At 40.9% G+C, this 24,391-nt stretch overlaps 1 protein-coding gene across 1 annotated transcript in view; it reads right to left on the bottom strand.

Moving 5' to 3' along the window:
- The window catches only part of LOC137334494 (leucine-rich repeat-containing G-protein coupled receptor 4-like), a 134,619-nt gene that overhangs the window by 41,526 nt on the left and 68,702 nt on the right, over nt 1-24,391 (bottom strand). The window contains exon 6 of the mRNA XM_067999207.1: nt 5,537-5,608. Within this exon, the coding sequence (XP_067855308.1) occupies nt 5,537-5,608 (72 nt within the window). The remainder of the gene's footprint in view (nt 1-5,536; nt 5,609-24,391) is intronic.

A 24,391-nucleotide genomic window follows, 5' to 3' on the forward strand; every position in this document is an offset into this window, starting at 1 on the left:
CCCCAGCCAGGGGAAAATACCCCCCGCATCCAGTCTGTCTAACCCTATCAGAATTTTATATGTTTCAATGAGATCCCCTCTCATTCTTCTAAGCTCTAGTGAATACAGGCCGAGTCGACCCAATCTCTCCTCATACGACAGTCCTGCCATCCCAGGAATCAGTCTGGTGAACCTTTGCTGCACTCCCTCTATGAAGAGTATATCCTTTCTTAGGTAAGGAGACCAAAACTGTACACAATACTCCAGGTGTGGTCTCACCAAGGCCCTGTATAACTGCAGTAAGACATCCTTGCCCCAGTACTCAAATCCTCTTGCAATGAAGGCCAACATACCATTTGCCTTCCTAACTGCTTGCTGCGCCTGCATATTTGCTTTCAGTGACTGGTGTACAAGGACACCCGGTCCCTTTGTACATCAACATTCCCCAATCTATCCCCAATTTAAATAATACTCTGCCTTTCTGTTTTTCCTTCCAAAGTGGATAACTTCACATTTATCCACATTATACTGCATCTGCCATGTATTTGCCCACTCACTCAACTTGTCTAAATCGTCTTGAAGCCTTTTTGCATCCTCCTCACAACTCACGATCTCACCTAGTTTTGTGTCATCAGCAAACTTGGAAATATTACATTTGGTTCCCTCATCCAAATCATTGTTATATATTGTGAATAGCTGGGGCCCAAGCACTCATCCCTGCGGTATCCCACTTGTCACTGCCTGCCACCCTGAAAAAGACCCATTTATTCCTACTCTCTGTTTCCTTCTGTTAACCAATTTTCAATCCATGCCAGTATACTACCCCCAGTCCCATCTGCTTTAATTTTGCACACTAACCTCTTATGTGGGACTTTATCAAAGGTCTTCTGAAAATCCAAATAAATCCCATCCACTGGTTCTCCCTTATCTATTTTTCCAGTTACATCCTCAAAAAACTCCAGTAGGTTTGTCAAACATGATTTCCCTTTCATAAATCCATGCTGACTTTGTCTAATCCTGTTGATATTTTCTAAATGTCCTGTTATCACATCCTTTATAATAGACTCTAGCATTTTCCCTACTACTGATGTTAGGCTAACCGGTCTGTAGTTCCCTCTTTTCTCTCTCCCTCCTTTTTTAAATAGTGGGATTACATTTGCCACCTTCCAATCTGCAGGAACTGTTCCATAATCTATAGAATTTTGGAAGATGACAACTAATGCATCCACTATTTCCATGGCTACCTCTTTTAGTACTCTGGGATGCAGATTATCAGGCCCTGGGGATTTATCGGCTTTCAGTCCCATTAATTTCCCCAGCACTATTTTTTTACTAATACTAATTTCCTTTAATTCCTCCTTCTCACTAGTCCTTTGGTTCCCTAGCATTTCTGGATAGTTATTTGTGTCCTCTTCTGTGAAGACAGAACCAAAGTATTTGTTTAATTGCTCTGCCATTTCCCTGTTCACCATTATAAATTCTCCCATTTCTGACGGTAAGGGACCTACATTTGACTTCACTAATCTTTTTCTTTTTACATACTTGTAAGAAGCTTTTACAGTCCACTTTTATGTTCCTTGCAAGTTTACTCTCATACTCTATTCTTCTCCTCTGAATCAATCTCTTGGTTCTTTTTTGCTGAATTCTAAACTGCTCCCAATCCTCAGGCTTGCTATTTTTTCTGGCAACTTTATATGACTCCTCTTTGGATTTAATACTATCCTTAATTTCTTTTGTTAGCCATGGTTGGGCCGCTTTTCCTTTTGTGTTTTTGCACCAGAAAGGAATGTATAATTGTTGTAATTCATGCATTCGTTCCTTAAATGTTAGCCATTGCCAATCCACCGTCATGCCTTTTAATGAAGCTTCCCAATCTATCATAGCCAACTCACTCCTCATACCTTCGTAGTTTCCTTTGTTTAGATATAGGACCTTAGTTTCGGATTGGACTATTTCACTTTCTATCTTAATGAAGAATTCTATCATGTTATGGTCACTCTTCCCGAAAGGACCCCACACAACAAGATTATTAATTAACCCCTTCTCATTGCACAATACCCAATCTCAGATAGCCTGTTCCCTTTTTGGCTCCTCAACGTACTGGTCTAAAAAACCATCTCGTACACACTTCAGGAATTCATCCTCCACAGTATTATTGCTAATTTGGTTTGGTCAGTCTATATGCAGATTAAAGTCACCCATGATTACTGTGGTACCCTTGTTACATGCATCTCTAATTTCCTGTTTGATGTCATCCCCTACATTACCACTACTGTTTGGAGGCCTATAGACAACTCCCACCAGTGTTTTTTGCCGCTTGGTGCTTCTTAACTCCACCCAGACAGATTCTACATCTTGATTTTCTCACTATTGCTCTGATTTCATCCTTTCCTAACAATGCCACCCCACCTCCTTTTCCTTTTTGCCTGTCCTTCCTAAATATCGAATAAAATTCTTCATAAAAAATTGGTTTAAAAGTGCAAGTAGTAAGTGGTTTTGAAGCTTTCTAAGCTGCAGTTTTTGTTGCAAGCATTTTTGTTTAGCCATTTAGTTCTGCCATGGGTTGTGGCATTGCCCTATTTTGATTTGGTCCTTCAAATTGGGATAATGGCTTTCCATCTGGGAATTCCAACATGTTTATGTTTTCTGGAGGAAGAAGAGCAGGAGGCAAAGAAGATGCCAGGCAGTCAAGATGGCACCAGAGGACAGCAACCACCCGCTGTAACCATATATCTACATACAGTGGACTTGCTTGAACATGTCCGATGAACAGTGTGTATGTAGGCTAAACTTATCCAGGGAGACTGTGAGAGTTGTGTCAAATGCTGGAAAGATGCCTGCAGCTCACCATTGCCATAAGCTCCTTCAACAACAAGTTTGAGCATCAATACATCTCTATCAGTGAGAACTTACACCAAAACTTACAGCATCTGGGACAATGCGTATCCATTTATCATCCTCAACAGGTCAGGAAACCAACTCTTCCTTGTTATGAGTTGCCTTTCCATTGTCAGAAACAGAGACACAGAGGGAGAGAGGCTGAGGTGAATGAGAAAAGGAAACACAACTGAAGAGGACAGCAAGTGAGAGCAAAAACAAGACCAGGCAAGAGAGAAAAGAGGAGAGAGAGGGAAAGAGCGAGAGAAGAACTGGAAAGATATTGTAGAATAGAGACTGTGGACACATAAGTGAGAGAGTGACCAGACGCAATATAATGGTGTCCATAGAGAGAAATGCCAGAGTGAGGGAGAAGAGATAGGATATGTTGGAGTGTGAAAGTCTGATATGCTTTGAGCAGGAGTTAGGCACTGCAATACGCACCACAGGCTTCAGAAGCAAAAATTATAGGTTTACTGGATCACAGTTATTTTTTCCTCTTTCACCAATTAGCCTAATTTTCCCATCTTTGTGTTTATATGGGCCTCTCCTATATCTTTTCATCATCTTTTTTTTTATTCGTTCATGGGATGTGGGTATCGCTGGCATTTATTGCCCATCCCTAATTGCCCTCGAGAAGGTGGTGGTGAGCCGCCTTCTTGAACCACAGCAGTCCATGTGGTGAAGGGTCTCCCACAGTGCTGTTAGGTAGAGAGTTCCAGGATTTTGGTCCAGCGACGATGAAGGATTGGCAATATATTTCCAAGTCGGGATGGTGTGTGACTTGGAGGGGAACGTGCAGGAGGGGTTGTTCCCATGTGCCTGTTGCCCTTGTCCTTCTAGGTGGTAGAGGTCACAAGTTTGTGAGATGCTGTCGAAGAAGCCTTGGCAAGTTGCTGCAGTGCATCCTGTAGATGGTACACACTGCAGCCACGGTGCGCCAGCGGTGATGGGATTGAATGTTTAGGGTGGTGAATGGGGCGCCATTCAAGTGGGCTGCTTTTTCCTGGACAGTGTTGAGCTTCTTGAGTGTTGTTGGAGCTGTACTCAACCAACTATTTGTATAGTCTTTTGTTCTTTTAATGTCTTTCCATTGCTTCACCGATAAACTTTTACATCACTAAAAGTTTTTTATTATGCAGTTTGCAAGTCATATTTCCCCCTCCCATGATTGGAGCAATAGTTGTTTCTCCACTCCCGTTTGTCTATATTTTTTCCAACCTTACTTTCAGTTCCGACTAAGGGTTACCCTCAAAATATTAACTTCTCTTTTCCCTTTACAGATGTTGACTGACCTGCTGTGTATTTCCAGAATTTTCTATTTCTGTTTCAGTAGTATTTGCAGTTTTTTTCTTCTTTATCAGGTTACTGGATCAGCTGATTTAAATATTTGACAGATTGCACTGGCTCCATATGCAGGGAGCTGTTGCACTTCTGTCTGACAATGAAGCAAGTAGCTTATAAATATTAAATGAGGAGCAGGTGAGAGAGAGAGAGAGAGAGAGAGAGATTCTGAAAGCATTATTAAAGCAGCGGTAATTAGTAATCCCGATCCCTACCCAGGGATCCGTGGATTTCCAAGATTGAAATGTTGGGTCACAAAAGAGATCCAGGATGCAAACCCTGTACCGACACTCACAACTTGCAGTGTTACCTAGATATTTCTCTTGTGCTGTGTGCCAAAGACCGCACTCAAGCAAGCCCTTGTTCCCTGCAAATTAGAATATGGCTTTGCATGAACAATATCTGGTAATGTAGTGTTACCCAGAGGTCAAACAGAAACTGTATTTAGCTTACTGGACACGAACCCCCTTGTGATCATCTAGACTTCGAAAAGTGGAACAGTAAATACTCTATTAGGCTGCGGTTTAGACCATAATTTACTGAACAAATTTAATAAAATGAATAGCTAAGGGCAGCGAGGGCAATACAGCAGTTTGTAATATTTTTACATAGGTTTTAACTCATGCTCTTTTCTCGGCTACAAAAATAACAAAATATGCAATATTTAATTAACTCTACTGATAATACCAAACTTAGACTCGCGTCCATGCTATAATTCTTCCATGTAAGTAGTCATAAAATTCAATTTGAATATTGTATTTCATAATGTCAATGAGAATAGTTGATAAATTGCTATTTTTTCCTCTTTTAAATATTTGTTTTTACCCTAATTACCAATACACTATTTTTGCAGATTAATTAATTTTTAATCGATTTACTTTCATCATGTTTTCCAATGAATTTTGCAAGTTATTGAAGCAGATCAGGTTAAATATGATATTGCAGTTTTCTTTATCTGTTGCTATAAGTTACAATAGCTGTATGTACCTTTCAAAAACTCAAATTAAATACACAGTTCAAGTTATTATGCCAGTTATCAAAAGTAACTTTTTAACTACTTTAGTGCACTGCTCCATTGATATTCTCATTAGTGAGAATCAGCAATACCCCTTGCATTATTTGTTTAAATCACATAATTCAGTGAAACAATGAAGAAAAGGAGTAAAGGAACTTCATTGTGCTAATAAAATTTCACATGAGGAATGTGATTTTGAGCATTTCAATAAGGCACTCAATGACAATCAAAATTTTCAAAGTATGCTATTTGGTCCAACATTTAGTTCAATATCATTAAGTTTTAGCAGTTTCAACACAAAACCATTAGAAAAATACTTACAAGAAATGTAAGCTTGATAGCTGTGAAAAGGCGCCAGGACCCAAAACCAATATATTATTATTGCTCAGATCCCTGGTGCAAAACATAAACAGAATATGTGATTCAGTACATAAAATATGCATACAAAATCATTCTCACCTGCATAATGGAAAAAAAGCCAAGTGGCCAATGACTGATATGTAATAAGTGGCAAACAAATACTTGCAAAACATTAGCTTGGTAATATATGAAATATTATTAGTTCCCCTTTTTATGCTTTGTTTATAAATATATCTTTTTAAAATTATTTTATGCTTTCATTATTTTTATTTTCCCAGAGTATTTTGATACATCCCATCATTATATGTTCGATAATGAAAATACAACTTTAGTCTAGTAGTTCCCATTCTTCAAATTCAGGAACTATATATTCTACATAGACAGGAATTTCAGATGTGAAGCACCACTTTATGTCCCACTTTGCGTGAAGCATGACCTTATGCCCCACCTAGTGAGAGTGGTTCATGCACTAGAACATGTAATTTCTTGACATCATTCATTTAAAACTAAAGTTAGGGTTAGTGTAATTTTCCCGGATAATAGTTTCAGGCCTATAGTAAGCAAAGGCACAGACAGGGAACTAATTTATGTCCAGAGTTAAGTCCCATATAGGTGCCAGAGGCCACTGAGGACAGGATGTAAGGCTATAATATCTATGTAAACTCAGGAAGCAGAAATTATCACTGACAGCAGAAATAAGACAATGAAATAAGACCAGCTGCTATCTTTACCGACAGTAGCACAAACCAAAAAGAAAAAGTGCCTCAACACATTCTGCATTCTATTTTATTTTTGCTGGTTTTAGTTTGTCAATTTTCTCCCCTCAGCTCCTGAAAACATTGACTCCCGCTGAAATTCGATTCCAGGGACACTCTCTGGTATCTCAGCTATGTGGCCATTCTTTATGTGTGAACGTAATGGTGAGTGATGGCAAGCTATTTGGCAGTCGAGCCATCACAGCTGAGCCCAATCTTGTCCTTATCCAACATCTACACATGCATACTTTTCAGATTGTACTGCTGGCTAGCAGCCTAGAGCAGGGAGCTTGGCCGATTTTCCCCTTCCTAATTAGGGGATGCTGTGGCCAATTGTAGAATCTCTACTACACCCTGGCTGAGATCAGCAAACTGAGCAATGACCAAGAAGAGTTTGATTGTTGTGTGTGCACCACATTTTATTTTTTTGGTGAAGACCCATTGTTGCACTTTGCAGATTTATGGAACATTTTTCCATAGAATGTATGTACATTCACACAAAAATATTTAACAGAATAGCTTAAAGCCTCTGATTTTGTTCTGCAGCCAAATAAATGACAGAATACCCTATAAAATAATTGCTGGATTTCAAAATAACACTCAGACTTCAGAAACAGTGGCATTCCTCAAATTTACAGATACTGTATCTATTGTCTGGTCTGACCCTACTTTTTATGCGATTCAGATTGAACCACCTAACTTTGGAAATCCTGGATGACCAATTAAAATAGGAGTTGGAATATGTAGCTCACATCCTACCAGCAGGGGAAGAAATTTGTGAATGTGAAAACTACATTCGCCTTCTAAGAAACCACAACTTTTCAGATCCTTTCAGATAAAGTGTTGGTAACAGTCAGCTGTATTTAAATTAATATTTCACATCACTGGTGCTTCGCTCAGGAGTATACCTCGCTGCATCAGCTTCCCAACCTAAAATCCCAGCAGCAGCAAATGAGAGCCAAGAGCCATTCTTTGCCGTTACTGACTTCCACAACATCTTGGGTTTCAATGATTATAATACTTGCATGCACATGGACTATAATAAATGCTTCCATTTTCCTAATATGCAGGTGATGTGTTACTAGAAGTGTTATCACAAAAGTGTTATCAATTTTCATTGCCGGACCCATGACTATTTTACTTTGCCAATTCTCACTTAAGCAGGAAGGTTAAAGCGATTGGTTTGATAGCTGTTAAGTAAAAAAGCAACCTACATCTGGATCTATGTTCTGTATCTTTTTAAGATTTGTCGGTTTCCCTTTGTCACATGACAGAGCCTATTATTTGAAGCTGTAGCTCATAAATCCTTAAAAGAATTCACAAGGAAACTATAATGGACTTCTATTACAACTGGTATGGTGCTTTGCTATTTTATACTCGGGAGAAGGGGGGAGTAAGCAAGTCTCTTTGGAGCTCAGTTAGCTCAGGGAACCGTTGATGACAGACCAGCTAGCCCAGCTGTTTGATGGATCATGGCGAGGTAGACCGATCACGAGGGAGCCTAGATTATTCCCAAATGTCTCCAGATAATCTTGCAAATCAATGCCCCAACAGGTAAAGTAATCCTAGCAGTAGGAAGCTTACCAGTGTTCTCTGCCGTTAAAATCCAGCATTACCCTAACACATACTGGGCATTGCTGAACCATGGTACTTGCCAAACTGCATCTAAGTTTTATGGGCTAAGGTAAGCGAATTTTGTCTCAATGAGGAAAGTGTGCACTCCATATCAGCCAAATAGAAATTTTGGGAGTGAATTTCCACGAGGATTCTCTCTACTTGTCTGCTGTAACTTCAGCGGGAGAGCCACAGAAATGGCGTAAGTGGTATTAACACTGTTATTCCAGTGTTTCCCAGCACTTCCACTGAAGTTATGACAGATGAACGCAAGATCCCCTGCAGAAATTCACCTCCTTTATGTCTGTGCATGTTCAATAATTTGGTTTGGTGACTCTTAAGTCAGGACATGGATTTCCACATAGCTGTCCAAAAAACATGGCATTAAAATAGATTTTTTTTCATCATCTTAATCTTTCTAAGTAGCAAAATTAATGCTACATATTCGATCTGGAAATGATAAGTTAATCCCAGAATAGTAAAAGATTACTGAATTTTTTTTCACTTTGTACAAAATCCATGCTATTAAAATTAACATCCTTACATGCCTCTTATATATGTTTCAGAAGATATTTGCCCCTCTCCCAATAAATTCAGGAGCTAGACAAAGCATGTAGTGGGATTATCTTGAAACAGCTATGGACAAGAATGATAAAAACCTCAAAATTACAGCTTTCCAAGAGTGAATGAGGACCAGTACTTTCCAATCTTAAATTCTATATTTCTTCTATAAAAATATATTTATATTCAGCATAACTACAATATCATTTCCTATAATGAATGTCACCCATGGATTGAAAATAGGTCTGGATAGAGAAAGGTGTCTATGTCATCCAGGGGTTTTTAGAATGCCATTCGTGGATCACTAATCCAACCTGCCCAAGATAAAAACAATCTAACGACAGTTCATACTTTCCAAGTATAGGACTCTGTAAATAAGTTGTCAACCCCCATTACTCCAGTTTGTGGCAATCTCTGCAGCCCCCACCCCTCCCGGTTGAATCTTAATTGACTTGTAGTTGGATTGTAGTTGACAAATTTAAAATTTAAAATTAGATCCTTTGATAAACTGGGAGGATAAGTCTCATTATATAAAAAGAGTTATTTTATCAGAACTTACAAGTACACAATTCTGCAACAAAATATGTCCTAATATTAATTTGTACTCTAATCACTTAGCTAAAGCATCAATAAAATTACGATTTAAAATTTGATAGACATGCATAAAACATCAAAGCTATCTGAACCTTCAAATGTCTCCCAGAACAATTGATTGAGTGTTGTCAAGGACTAGAATATTATCCTCTAAATTAAAACATTGCCTGTATTTGAATCAATATCAGTCTAATCATGAGATCGACTCACCCTCATCAGCCTAGATTATATGCTAAAATGTTCCACTATAGAATTTGAGCACATATTCTAGGCTGACCCTTCAATGAAGTCACAGTTTCCAACATTACAACAGTCACTACATTTCAAAAGTACTTCATTGGCTGTAAAGTGCTTTGGAGCATCCTAAGGTCGCAAAAGGCGCGATATAAATGCAAGTTCATTCTTTGTTTCTTTCTTTAAGGGAGTGCTGCATTGGTGAGGAGTCACCTTCTGGATGAAATGTTAAACTGAGGCCCCATCTGCCTGTTCAGGTGGATGCAAAACATGTCATGGCAATTTTTGAAGAAAAGCATGGAGTTTTCCTGGTGTCCTGGCTAACATGCCTTTTTCAACCAACAGCACCACCAAAACGGGATGGAGGGGATTGTAGGATGAAGAGCTAAGATAGGCGAAATGGTCTTCCTCATTTTTACGTATCTTGTAAAGAAATGCACAAAAGCCACAAGGAAAGCAAATAAAGTGAGAGATAGAAAGCAAAGAAAAACAGAATAGCAAAAAAAACCTAGAAAATCAGAAAAATGGAAGAGAAGCAGAGACCAAAGCAATGAGGGGCAAGGAGACAAAAACTCAGTAAAAAGTAAATTTTATAATGTGAATGAATTTTTTCCTGTTAACAAAAGTGGGAACTCACCAAGAAGAAAGTATGAAAAATAAGATTTTTTGTGCCTCAGCTGGTATTGGGGAACTATGGCCATCTCAATCTCAAGAATCTCTTATGGAAAAATAAGGTGTATTCTCTTGTACACATATTAATATCATCACATTCTGTTAATGAATAGCTGAATCACCTATAAAGATATGATAGGAATATGGCTTTAGAATGATAGTGAGTCTGAATGCTGTTTAAAAGCATCGATGAATAGCCTTTTTATAGAATCATAGAATGGTTACAGCACGGAAGGAGGCCATTCGGCCCATCGAGTCCATGCCGGCTCTCTGGAAGAGCAATCCAGCTAATCCCACTCCCCCGCCCTTTCCCCGTAGCCCTTCAATTTTTTTTCCCATCAAGTATTTAACCAATTCCCTATTGAAAGCCATGATTGAATCTGCCTCCATCACCCCCTCGGGCAGTGCATTCCAGATCTTCACCGCTCGCTGTGTAAATAAGTTTTTCCCCATGTCACCTTTGGTTCTTTTGCCAATCACTTTAAATCTATGTCCTCTGGTTCTTGACCCTTCTGCCAATGGGAAGTTTCTCTCTATCTATTCTGTCTAGACCCTTCATGATTTTGAATACCTCTATCAAATCACCTCTCAACCTTCTCTGCTCTAAGGAGACCAATCCCAGCTTCTCCAGTCTATCCACATAACTGAAGTGCTTCATCCCTGGAACCATTCTAGTAAATCTCTTCTGCACCCTCTCTAAGGCCTTCACATCCTCCCAAAAGTACGGTGCCCAGAACTAGACACAATACTTCAGATGTAGCCGAATCAGTGTTTTATAAAGGTTCATCATAACTTCTTCGCTTTTGTACTCTATGCCTCTATTTATAAAGCTCAGGATCCCGTATGATTTTTCAACCACTTTCTCAACCTGCCCTGCCACCTTCAAAGATTTGTGCACATATATCCCCAGATCTCTCTGTTTCTGCACCCATTTTAGAATTGTACCCTTTAGTTTATATTGTCTCTCCTCATTCTTCCTACCAAAAAGTATCACTTCGCACTTTTTTGCGTTAAATTTCATCTGCCATGTGTCCGCCCATTCCACTAGCCTGTCTATGTCCTCTTGAAGTCTATTACTATCCTCCTCACCGTTTACTACACTTACAAGTTTTGTGTTAGCTGCAAATTTGGAAATTGTGCCCTGTGCACCCAAGTCCAAGTCATTAATATATATCAAGAAAAGCAGTGGTCCTAGTACCGACCCCTGGGGAACACCACTGTCGTCCGAAAAACAACCGTTCACCACTACTCTCTGTATCCTGTCACTTAGCCAATTTTGTGTCCAAGCTGCCATTGCCCCTTTTATTCCATGAGCTTCAACTTTGATGACAAGCGGCACTTTATCCAACGCCTTTTGGAAGTCCATATACATCACGTCAACTGCATTGCCCTCATCGACCCTCTATGTTACCTCATCAAACGACTCAATCAAGTTAATTAAACGATTTGCCTTTAACAAATCCGTGCTGGCTTTCCTTAATTAATCCACACTTGTCCAAGTGACTATTAACTTTGTCCCGGATTATCGTTTCTAAAAGTTTCCCCACCACCGAGATTAAACTGACTGGCCTGTAATTGCCGGGTTTATCCTTACACCCTTTTTTGAACAAGGGTGTAACATTTGCAATTCTCCAGTCCTCTGGCACCACCCTCGTATCTAAAGATGATTGGAAGATTATGGCCAGTAGCTCCGCAATTTCCACCCTTACTTCCCTCAGCAACCTAGGATGCATCCCATCCGGACCGGGTGACTTATCTACTTTAAGTGCAGCTAACCTTTCTAATACCTCCACTTTATCATTTTTTATCCCATCCAGTATCTCAACTTCCTCCTCTTTTACTGTGACTTTGGCAACATCTTCTTGCTTGGTGAAGACAGATGCAAAGTACTCATTTAGTATCTCAGCTATGCCCTCTGCCTCCATGCCTAGATCACCTTTTTGGTCCCTAATCAGTCCCACCCCTCCTCTTACTACCCGTTTACTGTTTATATGCCTAGAGAAGACTTTTGGATTGCCTTTATGTTAGCCACCAGTCTATTCTCATAATCTCTCTTTGCCTCTCTTATTTTCTTTTTCACTTTCCTTCTGAATTTTCTATATTCAGCCTGGTTCTCACTTGTATTATCAACCAAACATCTGTCATACGCCCCTTTTTTCTGCTTCTTCTTACTCTCTTTCTCTTTCGTTATCCAGGGACCTCCAGCGTTAGTTGGCCTACCTTTCCCCCTCGTGGGAATGTACCTAGACTGTACCTGAACCATCATCTCTTTAAAGGCCGCCCATTGTTCAATTACAGTATTGTCTACCAATCTATGATTCCAATTTACCCAGGCCAGATCCATTCTCAACCCACTGAAATTGGCCCTCCTCCAGTATTTTTACTCTAGATTTCTCCTTCTCCTTTTCAATAGCTAATTTCAACCTCATGGTTCAATGATCGCTGTTCCCTAAATGTTCCGCCACTGACACTTGCTCCACTTGGCCCACCTCATTGCCCAAAACCAGATCCAGCTGCTGCTAACCTCCCATCATTCCCTCTATGGAACCCTGGTCAACCTCTTCAATGCTAAACTGAACTCCATCTACCACCTCTTGTGTAATCACTCATTCCCAAAATTACATTTCAAATATCCACTCTGAATCTGGCTTTCCTCACACATCAGCATAATCTCTTTAACTGCCTCTTTTATAAGCTCTGCCAAATCCACCTGGACATGATCCATTTTCCATATTCAGGTACTCCCCCTTACAGGAACACATCTGTTGCTTGTGAGTTAAAATTGTCAGGGGCAATGATGCAATGAAAAATTACTATAAAATAAATGCAACTCCACCAGCATGACAGCCCATGTTACCCAGCATGTAGATGCCTAATAGCTATGTAAACACTGTACTTGTGACTGTATGGCATTAAAAGAACATTAAGCTGTATCAACTATAGAATTTTTTGAAAAAAGGTATTTGGAATGTACGGAGTAGTTGCTCACATGGATCCACATTGACCTATGCAGCTGGAGGAAGGAAGCTGTCTCAGTCACTGTACCTTGGACATCTCAAGCTGTCTGGTGTACTTCATAATTTGCCAATGGCACAATGTTTGTCATAACTACATAGTAAACCAAGCAGTGATGTGGGCATCGTGATGGCCTTTTTCTAGTTCATCCCACAAAAGTTTTATAATATTAAGAGTGGGAAAACTCTTCTGGGGTAGCTGGATTGAGGATTGTGTTCCTTCTGCTGATTTGTGCCAGCCTCTTGTAATGTTGGCCAACTTTGAACATTGGGAAATCTATACCGCCAGTTCAAAAAAGATGATTTTTGTCCTCATGACCTCTGCCACCAATAAACTCAGTACATGAGCACTCCTCCTGTTAGAAGGCTCTCTAGCTGCCAGAACTGTTACTTTCATAAATCATTTCCGATTTACGTTTTTTTTGTAGACCCCCGAGTCAAGTCTGGCACTTTGAAGATTACACAACTAGTTTTAAAGCATTTAATCGTAATTTGCTTCTCACAGAGAATTTTAAAATCGAGGTGTTGGTGGGCCGGGAGCCAATGTAGACCGGAAGGTCCAGGGGTATGTCAGCTTTTAATCCCATTAATTTCTCCAGTACTTTTTCTTTACTAATCCAAATTACTTTAAGTTCCTCACTCTTATTAGACCCTTGGTTCCCACTATTTCTGGTGTATTTTTTGTGTCTTCTACCGTGAAGACAGATACAAAATATTTGTTTAATGTCTCTGCCATTTCCTTATTCCTCATTATAACGCATTGGTTGTGATCTTCCAAAATTCCCTGATTTTTTGAATGGTCCCAGTGGATTGGAAGGGAGCAAATGTAACCCCTTATATTTAGATTTTCAAAAGGCATTCGATAAGGTGCCACACAAAAGGTTGTTACACAAGATAAAGGCTCATGGGTTTGGGGGTGATATATTAGCATGGATTGAGGATTGGTTAAGGGACAGAAAACAGAGAGTAGGAATAAGCGAGCCATTTTCAGGTTGTCAGGCTGTAACTAATGGGGTGCCGCAAGGGAAGTGCTTGCTATATTAATGACTTAGATGAAGGGACCGAGTGTATTATATCCAAGTTTGCTGACGATACAAAGCTAGGTGGGATTGTAAGCTGTGAGGAGGACATGGGCTGTGGGGATCGGGCAGGAAAGTGGAGTTGAGGTCGAAGATCAGCCATGACCTTATTGAATGGTGGAGCGGGCTCGAGGGGCCATATGGCCTACGCCTGCTCCTATTTCTTATGTTCTTATGTTCAAACACAGGGGTGATGAGTGAGTGGGACAGCAGAGGTTTAGATGAGCTCAAATTTATGGAGGGTGGAAAATGGAAGGCCAGTCAGAAGAGCACTGCAATAGTTGAGTACGGAGGTAACAAAAGCAGCAACAGATGAGCTGAGGCAGGGGGAGAGGCGGGTAATGTTACGAAGGTGGAAATCTTTGTGACAGAACAGATATGGGGTCGGAAGCTCAGCTCAAGGTCAAATAGGACACCAAGATTGCAAACAGTGTGGTTCAGCCTGAGACAGTGGCCAGGAAGGGGGATGGAATCGATGCTGGGGAAACAGAGTTTGTGGCAGGGGCTGAAGACATTGGCTTTGATCCTCCAAATATTTAATTGGAAGAAATTGCGGCTCATCCAGGACTGGATGTCGGACAAGCAGTCTGACGATACATAGGCAGTGGAGGGGTTGAGAGAGGTGGTGGTGTGAGAGAGCTGGGTGTCGTCCGCGTACACATGGAACCTGACGTCATGTCTTCGGATGATGTCGCCGAGAGGCAGCATATAAATGATATATAGGAGGAGGCCAAGGATAGATCCAGAGGTAATGGTGTGGGGGCAAGAAGAAAAGCCATTTCAGGTGATTCTCTGGCCACGACTGGATAGGTAAGAGTGGAACCAGGCAAGGGAAATCCCACTCAGCCAGACAAGGAGATGCATTGGAGGAGGATGGTTTGATTGTGTCAAAGGCTGTAGAGAGTTTGAGAAGGATGAGGTGGGCTAGTGCACCATGGTCACAGTCATAGAGGATGTCATTTTGACTTTGATCAGTGCTGTGGCAGGGGCGGAAACCCGATTGGAGAGGTTCAAACATGGAGTTACCATGGATGTGGACCAAAGGCTCCACTTCCAGGGTTGAGGTTTTTAAGGGTGCCCACATTTGGAGTATAACCCACACTGCAGTTAAAGGTGCTGAATACCTTCAAGAGCCTTGGCAGTCTCTTGGGCAGCTGTTCCTCCATATCCAAGAAGGAGTGGGAACATTTCTAAGAAAGGAAGTTTGCAGAGTTGCTGGAGGAACTTTATATCGAGAAACTAATAAAGTCGGAACCTCGAGGCATTAGACTGTCACTGACCTGTTTATGCAATAAGTACACTTGTCCACTTCCTGTCAATTGCAAATCCTGCAAAAGCTACAGAAATGGAAAAAGTAGGTTTCTAAGAAAGCCAAGGAACAATAGGGCCTGCTGTAAAGTCAAGGGAAAGGCAAAGGTCCCACTAGGAAGCTTATCTTTTGAAAGCGGCACCTGAAAGAGATTTTGTATCGCTAGGTGTAGGCAGTGTCATCATATATTTGCGTATCAATCCCAAAGCCGGTGAGCTTTTAATGTCTACAGTCGGAGCCTTTGCTCTTTGCTCAAGTGACTCAATTTTAAGAAAAGGCGGCATGATGCTGACTAATGATAAACAGTATATAATGAGCATGACACTTTCTTTTCACCCTTTTCATCTTGTCGTCAATAATAACTTCAAGCTGTTGGAGCCAATCCTGCCTGAAACAGGCAGAGAAACCAAGGCATATTTGGCAGAGGCCATATCATGCTTACAGAACAGGCCCTCAGGTAACAAATAAAACCATCATAAGACACAGGCAAATCGTGCAATGTTTGAAGTCACTAGCCACAGCATACAATGTAGACTTAAAAGAATTTTGCTAAAGAAATTCCAGAAAAGGAAGTTTCAAAACCTACCAAAAGGGACTGAAGAAAGCTTGGAAATATAAAAACAATATCATAAAACTGAAATTGTGGCAACAATCTCAATCAACTTTCCTCATTCACAGGAGAGGAATATTTTCTGATTCGAATAAACAAAATGGTGTCTTCAAGTTGGAGTGTGCCCTTTATAGCATGCAGGAGAAGGCAGCATCATATGGGTGCTGTTACAAAGTCATGACATCATTGAATTCAAAAATGTCTTTAAGTGTAGCTCCTTTTGTTTTCTATGCAGCAAAGGTCGTTCCCAGCAAGCTCGACAATGTGTGAAGAATGCTGGGAATGAAAAAAAATCACTTACCAGAAATGGAAGGGTTAGACGACATATTTGCTCCCTTGCCTAGAAGATTATAAACAGTCAAATCATTGTTATAGCCATGCAGAATTTTGGAAGAGAGGCCATGTAACTTGTGTTTCTCCATCAATAAGCAGCTTTTATTATGTATTATATTGAATTGAATGCAAAACCCAAATCTACAGCCCTCCACATTCCAAAAATCTTCTTGGCTCACTTTATTCACTATAATTGCCCAGACCTTTTGACAGTCCTCCACTGTAGGCATTGTTTATTTCCCCAAGGAATAAATGTTTCTGTTCTATGTGCTTCTTTACTATAATAAACAATTCAGTCTCAGTAAAATGTGCCCTGCATTGTGTCTTTCTTGCCATTATTATTTCTCATCCTTTACAACCAGCCTGAATGGCTCATTTCCAGTTGCTGAAGTAGTAAATTGGAATTGTTTCAACTTCTTACTGAACAGCTCATCTTACCACTGACAGTAAGTTGAAAAGCACTGGATCCAAACATTGAGTATACGTAGAATTACAGAGAATGTACAGCACAGAAATAGGCCATTCGGCCCAACAGGTCCATGCCAGTGTTTATGCTCTGGTCACTAATAAGGTAGAGCTCCTCCCTTCTTCATCTAACCCCATCAACATATCCTTCTCCTTTCTCCCTTATCAAGCTTCCCCTTAAATGCACCTATGCTAGTTGCCTCAACTACTCCTTGTAGTAGTATAAGTGACTTAGCAGTTACTGGGCACAGTGGCTGTCCATATATAGGCTACTTTAAATATCCATAAACCTGCAGGTCAAAATATAGGACCCAATTTTCACATTTTTAAATTTAAATTTATATACATAAGCTGCGGTGTTGTCCCATGACTGCATTCAGGGTCTCCATGTGGCTGAATTTCAAGGGATGCCAAATAGAATTTTCATTTGTATAGTGGAAAAACTTAATTTTATGAACTTGCAATAAGCAAGGTGGCAAAATACCGTTTCATTAAAAAAAAAATCAACATTTACTCGAATTACAACTTATTTCTAAACCTTTATAGGTCACTGGTTAGACCTCAACTAGAATGTTATGTCCAATTATGGGTACCACTGTTTAGAAAGGCCTTGGAGAGGGTGCAGAGGAGATTTACTAGACTGGTACCAGGGATGATGGGTTTCAGTTATGTAGAGGGACTAGAGAAGCTGGGATTGTTCTCCTTAGAGCAGAGAAGGTTAAGGGGAATTTAAAAGAAGTGTTCAAAATTATGAGGGGTTTTGATAGAGTAGATAGGGAAAAATTGTTTCCACTGGGAGGAGGGTCGGTAACCAAAGGCCACAGATTTAAAACAATTGGCAAGAAAGCCAGGGAAGAGATGAGGAGAAATCTTGTTACTCAGCAAGTTGTTATGACCTGGAATGCACTGCCTAAAAGGGTGGTGGAAGCAGATTCAATAGTAACTTTCTAAAGGGAATTGGATATATATTTAAAAAGGAAAAAAATTGCAGGGCCATGGGGAAAGAGCAGGGGTGTGGGGCAAATTGGCAGCTCATTCAGAGAGCCGGCACACCTTCTATGCTGTATGATTCTATGATTTCTAAATCATGACCTACAAAGAAATCATAACATTTAAAAGGGAGTCGGTATCTAAAATATATGCTAATTTTTGAGTCTGATAATTACAGCTCCCAGCTGCAGAGTTAGGGACAAGTAGAATGGAAATCAGCAGGAAAAAATTGTGTTCTCATTCTTTTCATGCAGATTTTTGATTTCCTTAACAAAAGAATCATTCCAAAAACCATACTGAAAACTAGGCTTTTACTTATTAGCCAAAATAACTGCAAGGACTGCTTTAATTACTTCTGCATAACAGTTAGATGTGTGTAATAGATAGACCTCTCCAACACCTTTAAAGTTCTGATATATTTGTAATGGCATGCAGAACAGCTGAGAATTGTTAACTGTACTTAATGAAATTATGTAAAGAATCTTACAACACCAGGTTATAGTCCAACAGTTTTATTTGAAAATCACAAGCTTTCGGAGCTTCACTCACTCACCTGACGAAGGAGGTAAACTCCGAAAGCTTGTGATTTTCAAATAAAACTGTTGGACTATAACCTGGTGTTGTAAGATTCCTTACATTTGTCCACCCCAGTCCATCACCGGCATCTCCACATAATGAAATTATGGCAGGGAAGATGATTTTTCTAAATCTCAAAGAGGAGTACTTTTACAAAATGAGTCTACATCATTTGCTGGGCCTTTTCATCTGTGAAAGTTCTCAATATGTTCATAACTGTATTTTATCATCATTCCGTCTACATTTTTTTTCTCCCTATACACAAAGAAAAATGACTGTTTTCAATCTCTGAGATTCATACATCTGTTTCCGAGAAACCAAAAATTCCAACTTCTCAAGGAGTGACATGAGAAAGTTTGACCTCTCCTACTGAGCCTAAAATCTAAATTATTAATGAAAGTGCTTTTTTAAGTTTAGCTCCCAGTTTACAATTATATTCCCTGCTTCGACCAGTTCCACCTAAAAAACCCTTTTCCATGTAAAAACCCCATCTAACACCAATTCTCTCATTTTCCCCACTCTTTTTTTGCCCAAGAGGATAGATGGAGCTCCTTTCGCCTCTCTTCATTACTTATAGATCTCAGTAGAGTTCCATTCATGCTCTTTGTAGCGCTTTTTTCTTAAATGTGGAAATCAAAAGTAGATATTACTCCAAGGAGGCAATGTCCAGACTAGCAGACATTTAGGCATTTTAGACAGGTTTCTGGCAGCAAGTGGTTACATTTGCCAGCTGGAAACCCTGTAAATTCTGATACACAACTTCTAAATCAACCCCTGACAGTAAGTTATGACAACCAGTCAGAAATTAGTTAAAATTATTCAAACCTACTGCCGTAATCTTTCAAAGCTCTCTTCATTTGGGAATTGTGCCATTAGACTGGAAAATTGCTAATGTCACTCCATTATTTAAGAATGGTGGGAGAGAAAAACAAGTAACTACAGGCCTGTCAGTTAAATGTCAGTCGTGGGGAAGCTACTAGAATCTGTCATTAAGGATAGAATGGCTGAGCACTTAAATCAGTATGAGCTGATCAGAGAGAGCGAGCATGGCTTTGTTAAAGGTAAGTCGTGTCTGACTAATCTAGTTGAATTTTCTGAGGTCACTAATAAGGTAGACAAGGGAGTGTCTATGTATGGTATTTATATGGACTTCCAGAAGACATTTGATAAGGTTCCACACAAAAAATTATTGGCAAAAATGAAAGTGCACATAATTGGAGGTAGCCTTTGACAAGTTAGAAATTGGTTGGGAGGTAGGAGACAGAGAGTGGGGATGAAGAGTAGGTACTCAGATTGGTAAGATGTGACAAGTGGTGTTCCCCAGGCCTCAACTTTTCACCATATGTATTAATAACTTGGATGAAGGAATAGAGAGTTGTATAACCAAGTTTGCAGATGACACTAAATTAGAAGGGACAGTAGGTAGTGCAGATGGGAGGAAGAAGTTGCAATGGGACATAGACAAATTAAATGAGTTGGCAAAATTTGGCAGATGGAGTTTAATGTGGGAAAGTGTGAGGTCATTCACTTGGATGTAAGAAAGATAAATTTCAGTATTTTCTAAATGATGAGAAACTAGGAACTGTCGAGGAGTAAAGAGATTGGGGAGTCCAAGAACACAAATCATTTAAAGCTAGTAGACAGGTACAAAAAGCAATCAAAAAGGTTAATGTAATATTGGCCTTTATCTCAAGGGGGCTGGATTACAAAGGGGAGGAAGTTATACTTCAGTTGTATAGAGCCTTGGTCAGATCCCAAATGGAGTACTGTGTTCAGTTTTGGGCACCGCACCTCAGGAACGATATATTGGCCTTGAAGGGGATGCAGCGCAGATTCACCAGAATAATACTGGGGTTTAGAGGGTTAAATTATGAGGACAGGTTGCATAAACTTGGCTTGTATTCCCTTGAGTACAGAAGGGTAATATGAATGAGGTGTTTAAAATGTTAAACGGATTCAATAGAGTAGATACAGAGAAACTATTTCCTCTGGTGGGGGAAAATCAAGAACGAGGGGACATAATCTTAAAATTAGAGCTAGGTCATTCAGGAGAGAAATCTTTTTTTTTTTATTCGTTCACGGGATGTGGGCGTCGCTGGCAAGGCCGGCATTATTGCCCATCCCTAATTGCCCTCGAGAAGGTGGTGGTGAGCCGCCTTCTTGAACCGCTGCAGTCCGTGTGGTGACGGTTCTCCCACAGTGCTGTTAGGAAGGGAGTTCCAGGATTTTGACCCAGCGACAATGAAGGAACGGCGATATATTTCCAAGTCGGGATGGTGTGTGACTTGGAGGGGAACGTGCAGGTGGTGTTGTTCCCATGCGCCTGCTGCTCTTGTCCTTCTAGGTGGTAGAGGTCGCGGGTTTGGGAGGTGCTGTCAAAGAAGCCTTGGCGAGTTGCTGCAGTGCATCCTGTGGATGGTGCACACTGCAGCCACAGTGCGCCGGTGGTGAAGGGAGTGAATGTTTAGGGTGGTGGATGGGGTGCCAATCAAGCGGGCTGCTTTATCTTGGATGGTGTCGAGCTTCTTGAGTGTTGTTGGAGCTGCACTCATCCAGGCAAGTGGGGAGTATTCCATCACACTCCTGACTTGTGCCTTGTAGATGGTGGAAAGGCTTTGGGGAAGCACTTCTTCATACAAAGGAGAGTAGAGATCTGGAATTCTTGCCCCCAAAAGGCTGTGGATGCTAGGACAATTAGAGCTTTCAAGACTGAGATTAATTGATTTTTATTAGGTAAGGGTATCAAGGAAAATGGAGCTATTGCGGGTAAATGGAGTTGAGGTACAGATCAGCCAATTGAATGGCGCAGCAGTCTCGAGGGGCTGAATGGCAGACACCTGTTCCTATGTTCCTCAATGTGAATAATGAGCCATTAGCCAAATGCTACTAAATTTTGTGATATCATGCACTGCTAGTGGTAAAGAATAAACTAAGAAAACTAAGACTGAAGTGTAACAGTAACCATCTTGTACAGAGACCCAACTGTTTATTTTGATTAAACTTATAAACATGAAAGAACACTTTCTTTAGAACAAAATCAACTCTCCGAGTTATAGAAGAGTAAGATCAAGTATATATACAGTCTCAACAAAGTATTGACATTTTCTCAAATTCCACAAGATTCCTGTAAGCAAATAAAAGATCTCAAATGGGTGGTAAGGAGGAAAATAGAATATAATAAATAAACATCCATAAGACAAAAAAAAGCCACGAAATGCATGTGAAAAAGAAGCATTTAGATGACCTGAATGCATGATCTCCAATCTTATCTACAAGGGTTGTAGTATGTTACATGTCTGAAAAGTGTGAAATGCATTTTTTTTAAAATCTACCTATACTATTCTAGTAGTTTTAAAGCACTATCCATTTTACTTTGCTATTATCAGTTTGTATAGTTATTCATTTGAATGAATAAAGTCCCTTCTTTGCATTGCTCAGCTGTACTTGAACGACTACAATTATACTGTTCCTCTGTAGCATCTGCAGCATACCATTTGAATTTATAGTGTAGTCTAAATCATTAACAGAAACTGTTCTTTTATGTATCCACAGATTAGTCATCTTCATCTGCTGCATGTATTCTTGTGGCAAACGCCTTAGAGTAAGATAGTGATGAGGTACAGGAGGATATTGAATGCTCACGTGATATCAAGAAATGTCTGAGTGCACTGGATATGGCAAAGGCTATGGGCCCTGACAACATCCCAGCTGTACTGCTGAAGTCTTGTGCTCCAGAGCTAGCCGCGTCTCGAGCCAAACTGTTCCAGTACTACTACAACACTGGCATCTACCTAACAATGTGGAAAATTGCCCCGGTACGTCCTGCCCACAAAATGCAGGACAAATCCAATCCGGCCAATTACTGCCCCATCAGTCCACTCTCAATCATCAGCAAAGTGATGGAAGGTGTCATCGACAGTGCTATCAAGCGGCATTTACCAATAACCTGCTCACTGATGCTCAGTTTGGGTTCCGCCAGGACCACTCGGCTCCAGACCTCATTACAGCCTTGGTCCAAACATGGACAAAAGACCTGAATTCCAGAGGTAAGGTGAGAGTGACTGCCCTTGACATCAAGGCAGCATTTGACCGAGTGTGGCACCAAGGAGCCCTAGTAAAATTGAAGTCAATGGGAATCAGGGGGAAAACTCTCCAGTGGCTGGAGTCATACGTGGCACAAAGAAAGATGGTAGTGGTTGTTGGAGGCCAATCATCTCAGCCCCAGGACATTGCTGCAGGAGTTCCTCAGGGCAGTGTCCTAGGCCCAACCATCTTCAGATGCTTCATCAATGACCTTCCCTCCATCATAAGGTCAGAAATGGGGATGTTTGCTGATGATTGCACAATGTTCAGTTCCATTCGCAACCTCTCAGATAATGAAGCAGTCCGAGCCCGCATGCACCAAGACCTGGACAACATCCAGGCTTGGGCTCATAAGTGGCAAGTAACATTCGTGCCAGACAAGTGCCAGGCAATGACCATCTCCAACAAGAGAGGGTCTAACCACCTCCCCTTGACATTCAACGGCATTACCATCGCCGAATGCCTCACCATCAACATCCTGGGGGTCACCATTGACCAGAATCTTAACTGGGCCAGCCACATAAATACTGTGGTGACAAGAGCAGGTCAGACGCTGGGTATACTGCAGCGAGTGACTCACCTCCTGACTCCCCAAAGCCTTTCCACCATCTACAAGGCATAAGTCAGGAGTGTGATGGAATACCCTTCACTTGCTTGGATGAGAGCAGCTCCAACAACACTCAAGAAGCTCGACACCATCCAGGATAAGGCAGCCTGCTTGATTGGCACCCCATCCACCATCCTAAACATTCACTCCCTTCACCACCAGCGCACTGTGGCTGCAATGTGTACCATCCACAGGATGCACTGCAGCAACTCGCCAAGGCTTCTTCGACAGCACTTCCCAAACCCGCGACCTCTACCACCTCGAAGGACAAGGGCAGCAGGCACATGGGAACAACACCACCTGCACGTTCCCCTCCAAGTCACACACCATCTCGACTTGGAAATATATCACTGTTCCTTCATCGTCGCTGGGTCAAAAACCTGGAACTCCCTACCTACCAGCTCACCACCACCTTCTCAAGGGAAATTAGGGATGGGCAATAAATGCTGGCCCTGCCAGCGATGCCCAAATCCCATGAACAAATCCCATCAGCCACCAAGCACCTGCCATCCAGGGAAAAGAGTGCATGTGGCACGACTGAAAACCGAAAAAAATCTTTAAGTGTTACCAGATCTTCTTTAGGACTTCCGCTAGAGTACGCCATGCAAACTGGAGGATTTCCAATAACACACCAGGGAGCACATCACCCCCATGAAACAGAAGTTGGCCTTCGGCTACCTGAATCCAAGTTTGCCAAGGAGGGTACGCTTCATAATTAACGATGTTCATGCCAGTAGGCAGTCTTGCAACACCCAGAAGTACACTGACACGATCATAGTACATAACATTAATTATGTATCCATGCCTGGCAAAACTGACAGAGCAGATTGGCTCTCTAATCAAGCTGCTCATCATACTGATTCACAGCCCAGAAGTCTCTTCACACTTCTCCAGAATATTACTATTCAGAGCATTTTTGTGCAGATTTTGAGACCAGCATCCTGTTCCCACGTGGCTGAGGTGAACCCCTCCTTCCACCACTCCTGTGGAGGATCCTTCCAGCGTCAGGTTTTCCAGAAGCTTAGCAGTCAGTATTTTGTAAATCTATGAATCGATCAAAATTATATCACTTTAATTAAAAGATCACATTATGATATCATATACTGATAAAACTGTTCTTGTTCCACATTTGTTTTGTCTCATTCTTATAATCATTCTGTTGAGCTGGTTTCTCCCCCCACCCCTGTTGATTCCTCAGATCCTTGTGTATGTTCCCCTGCTTTTATTCCTGCGACGTTTCATCAATGCTTGAGGTGTTGGGAGGGCTGCTCGTATTGAAGGGTACAGTTGTCAAATGTGTGTCCATACACAGCCACCTGA

This window comes from Heptranchias perlo, chromosome 2, assembly GCF_035084215.1.
Source record: "Heptranchias perlo isolate sHepPer1 chromosome 2, sHepPer1.hap1, whole genome shotgun sequence".
Lineage (NCBI taxonomy): Eukaryota > Metazoa > Chordata > Chondrichthyes > Hexanchiformes > Hexanchidae > Heptranchias > Heptranchias perlo.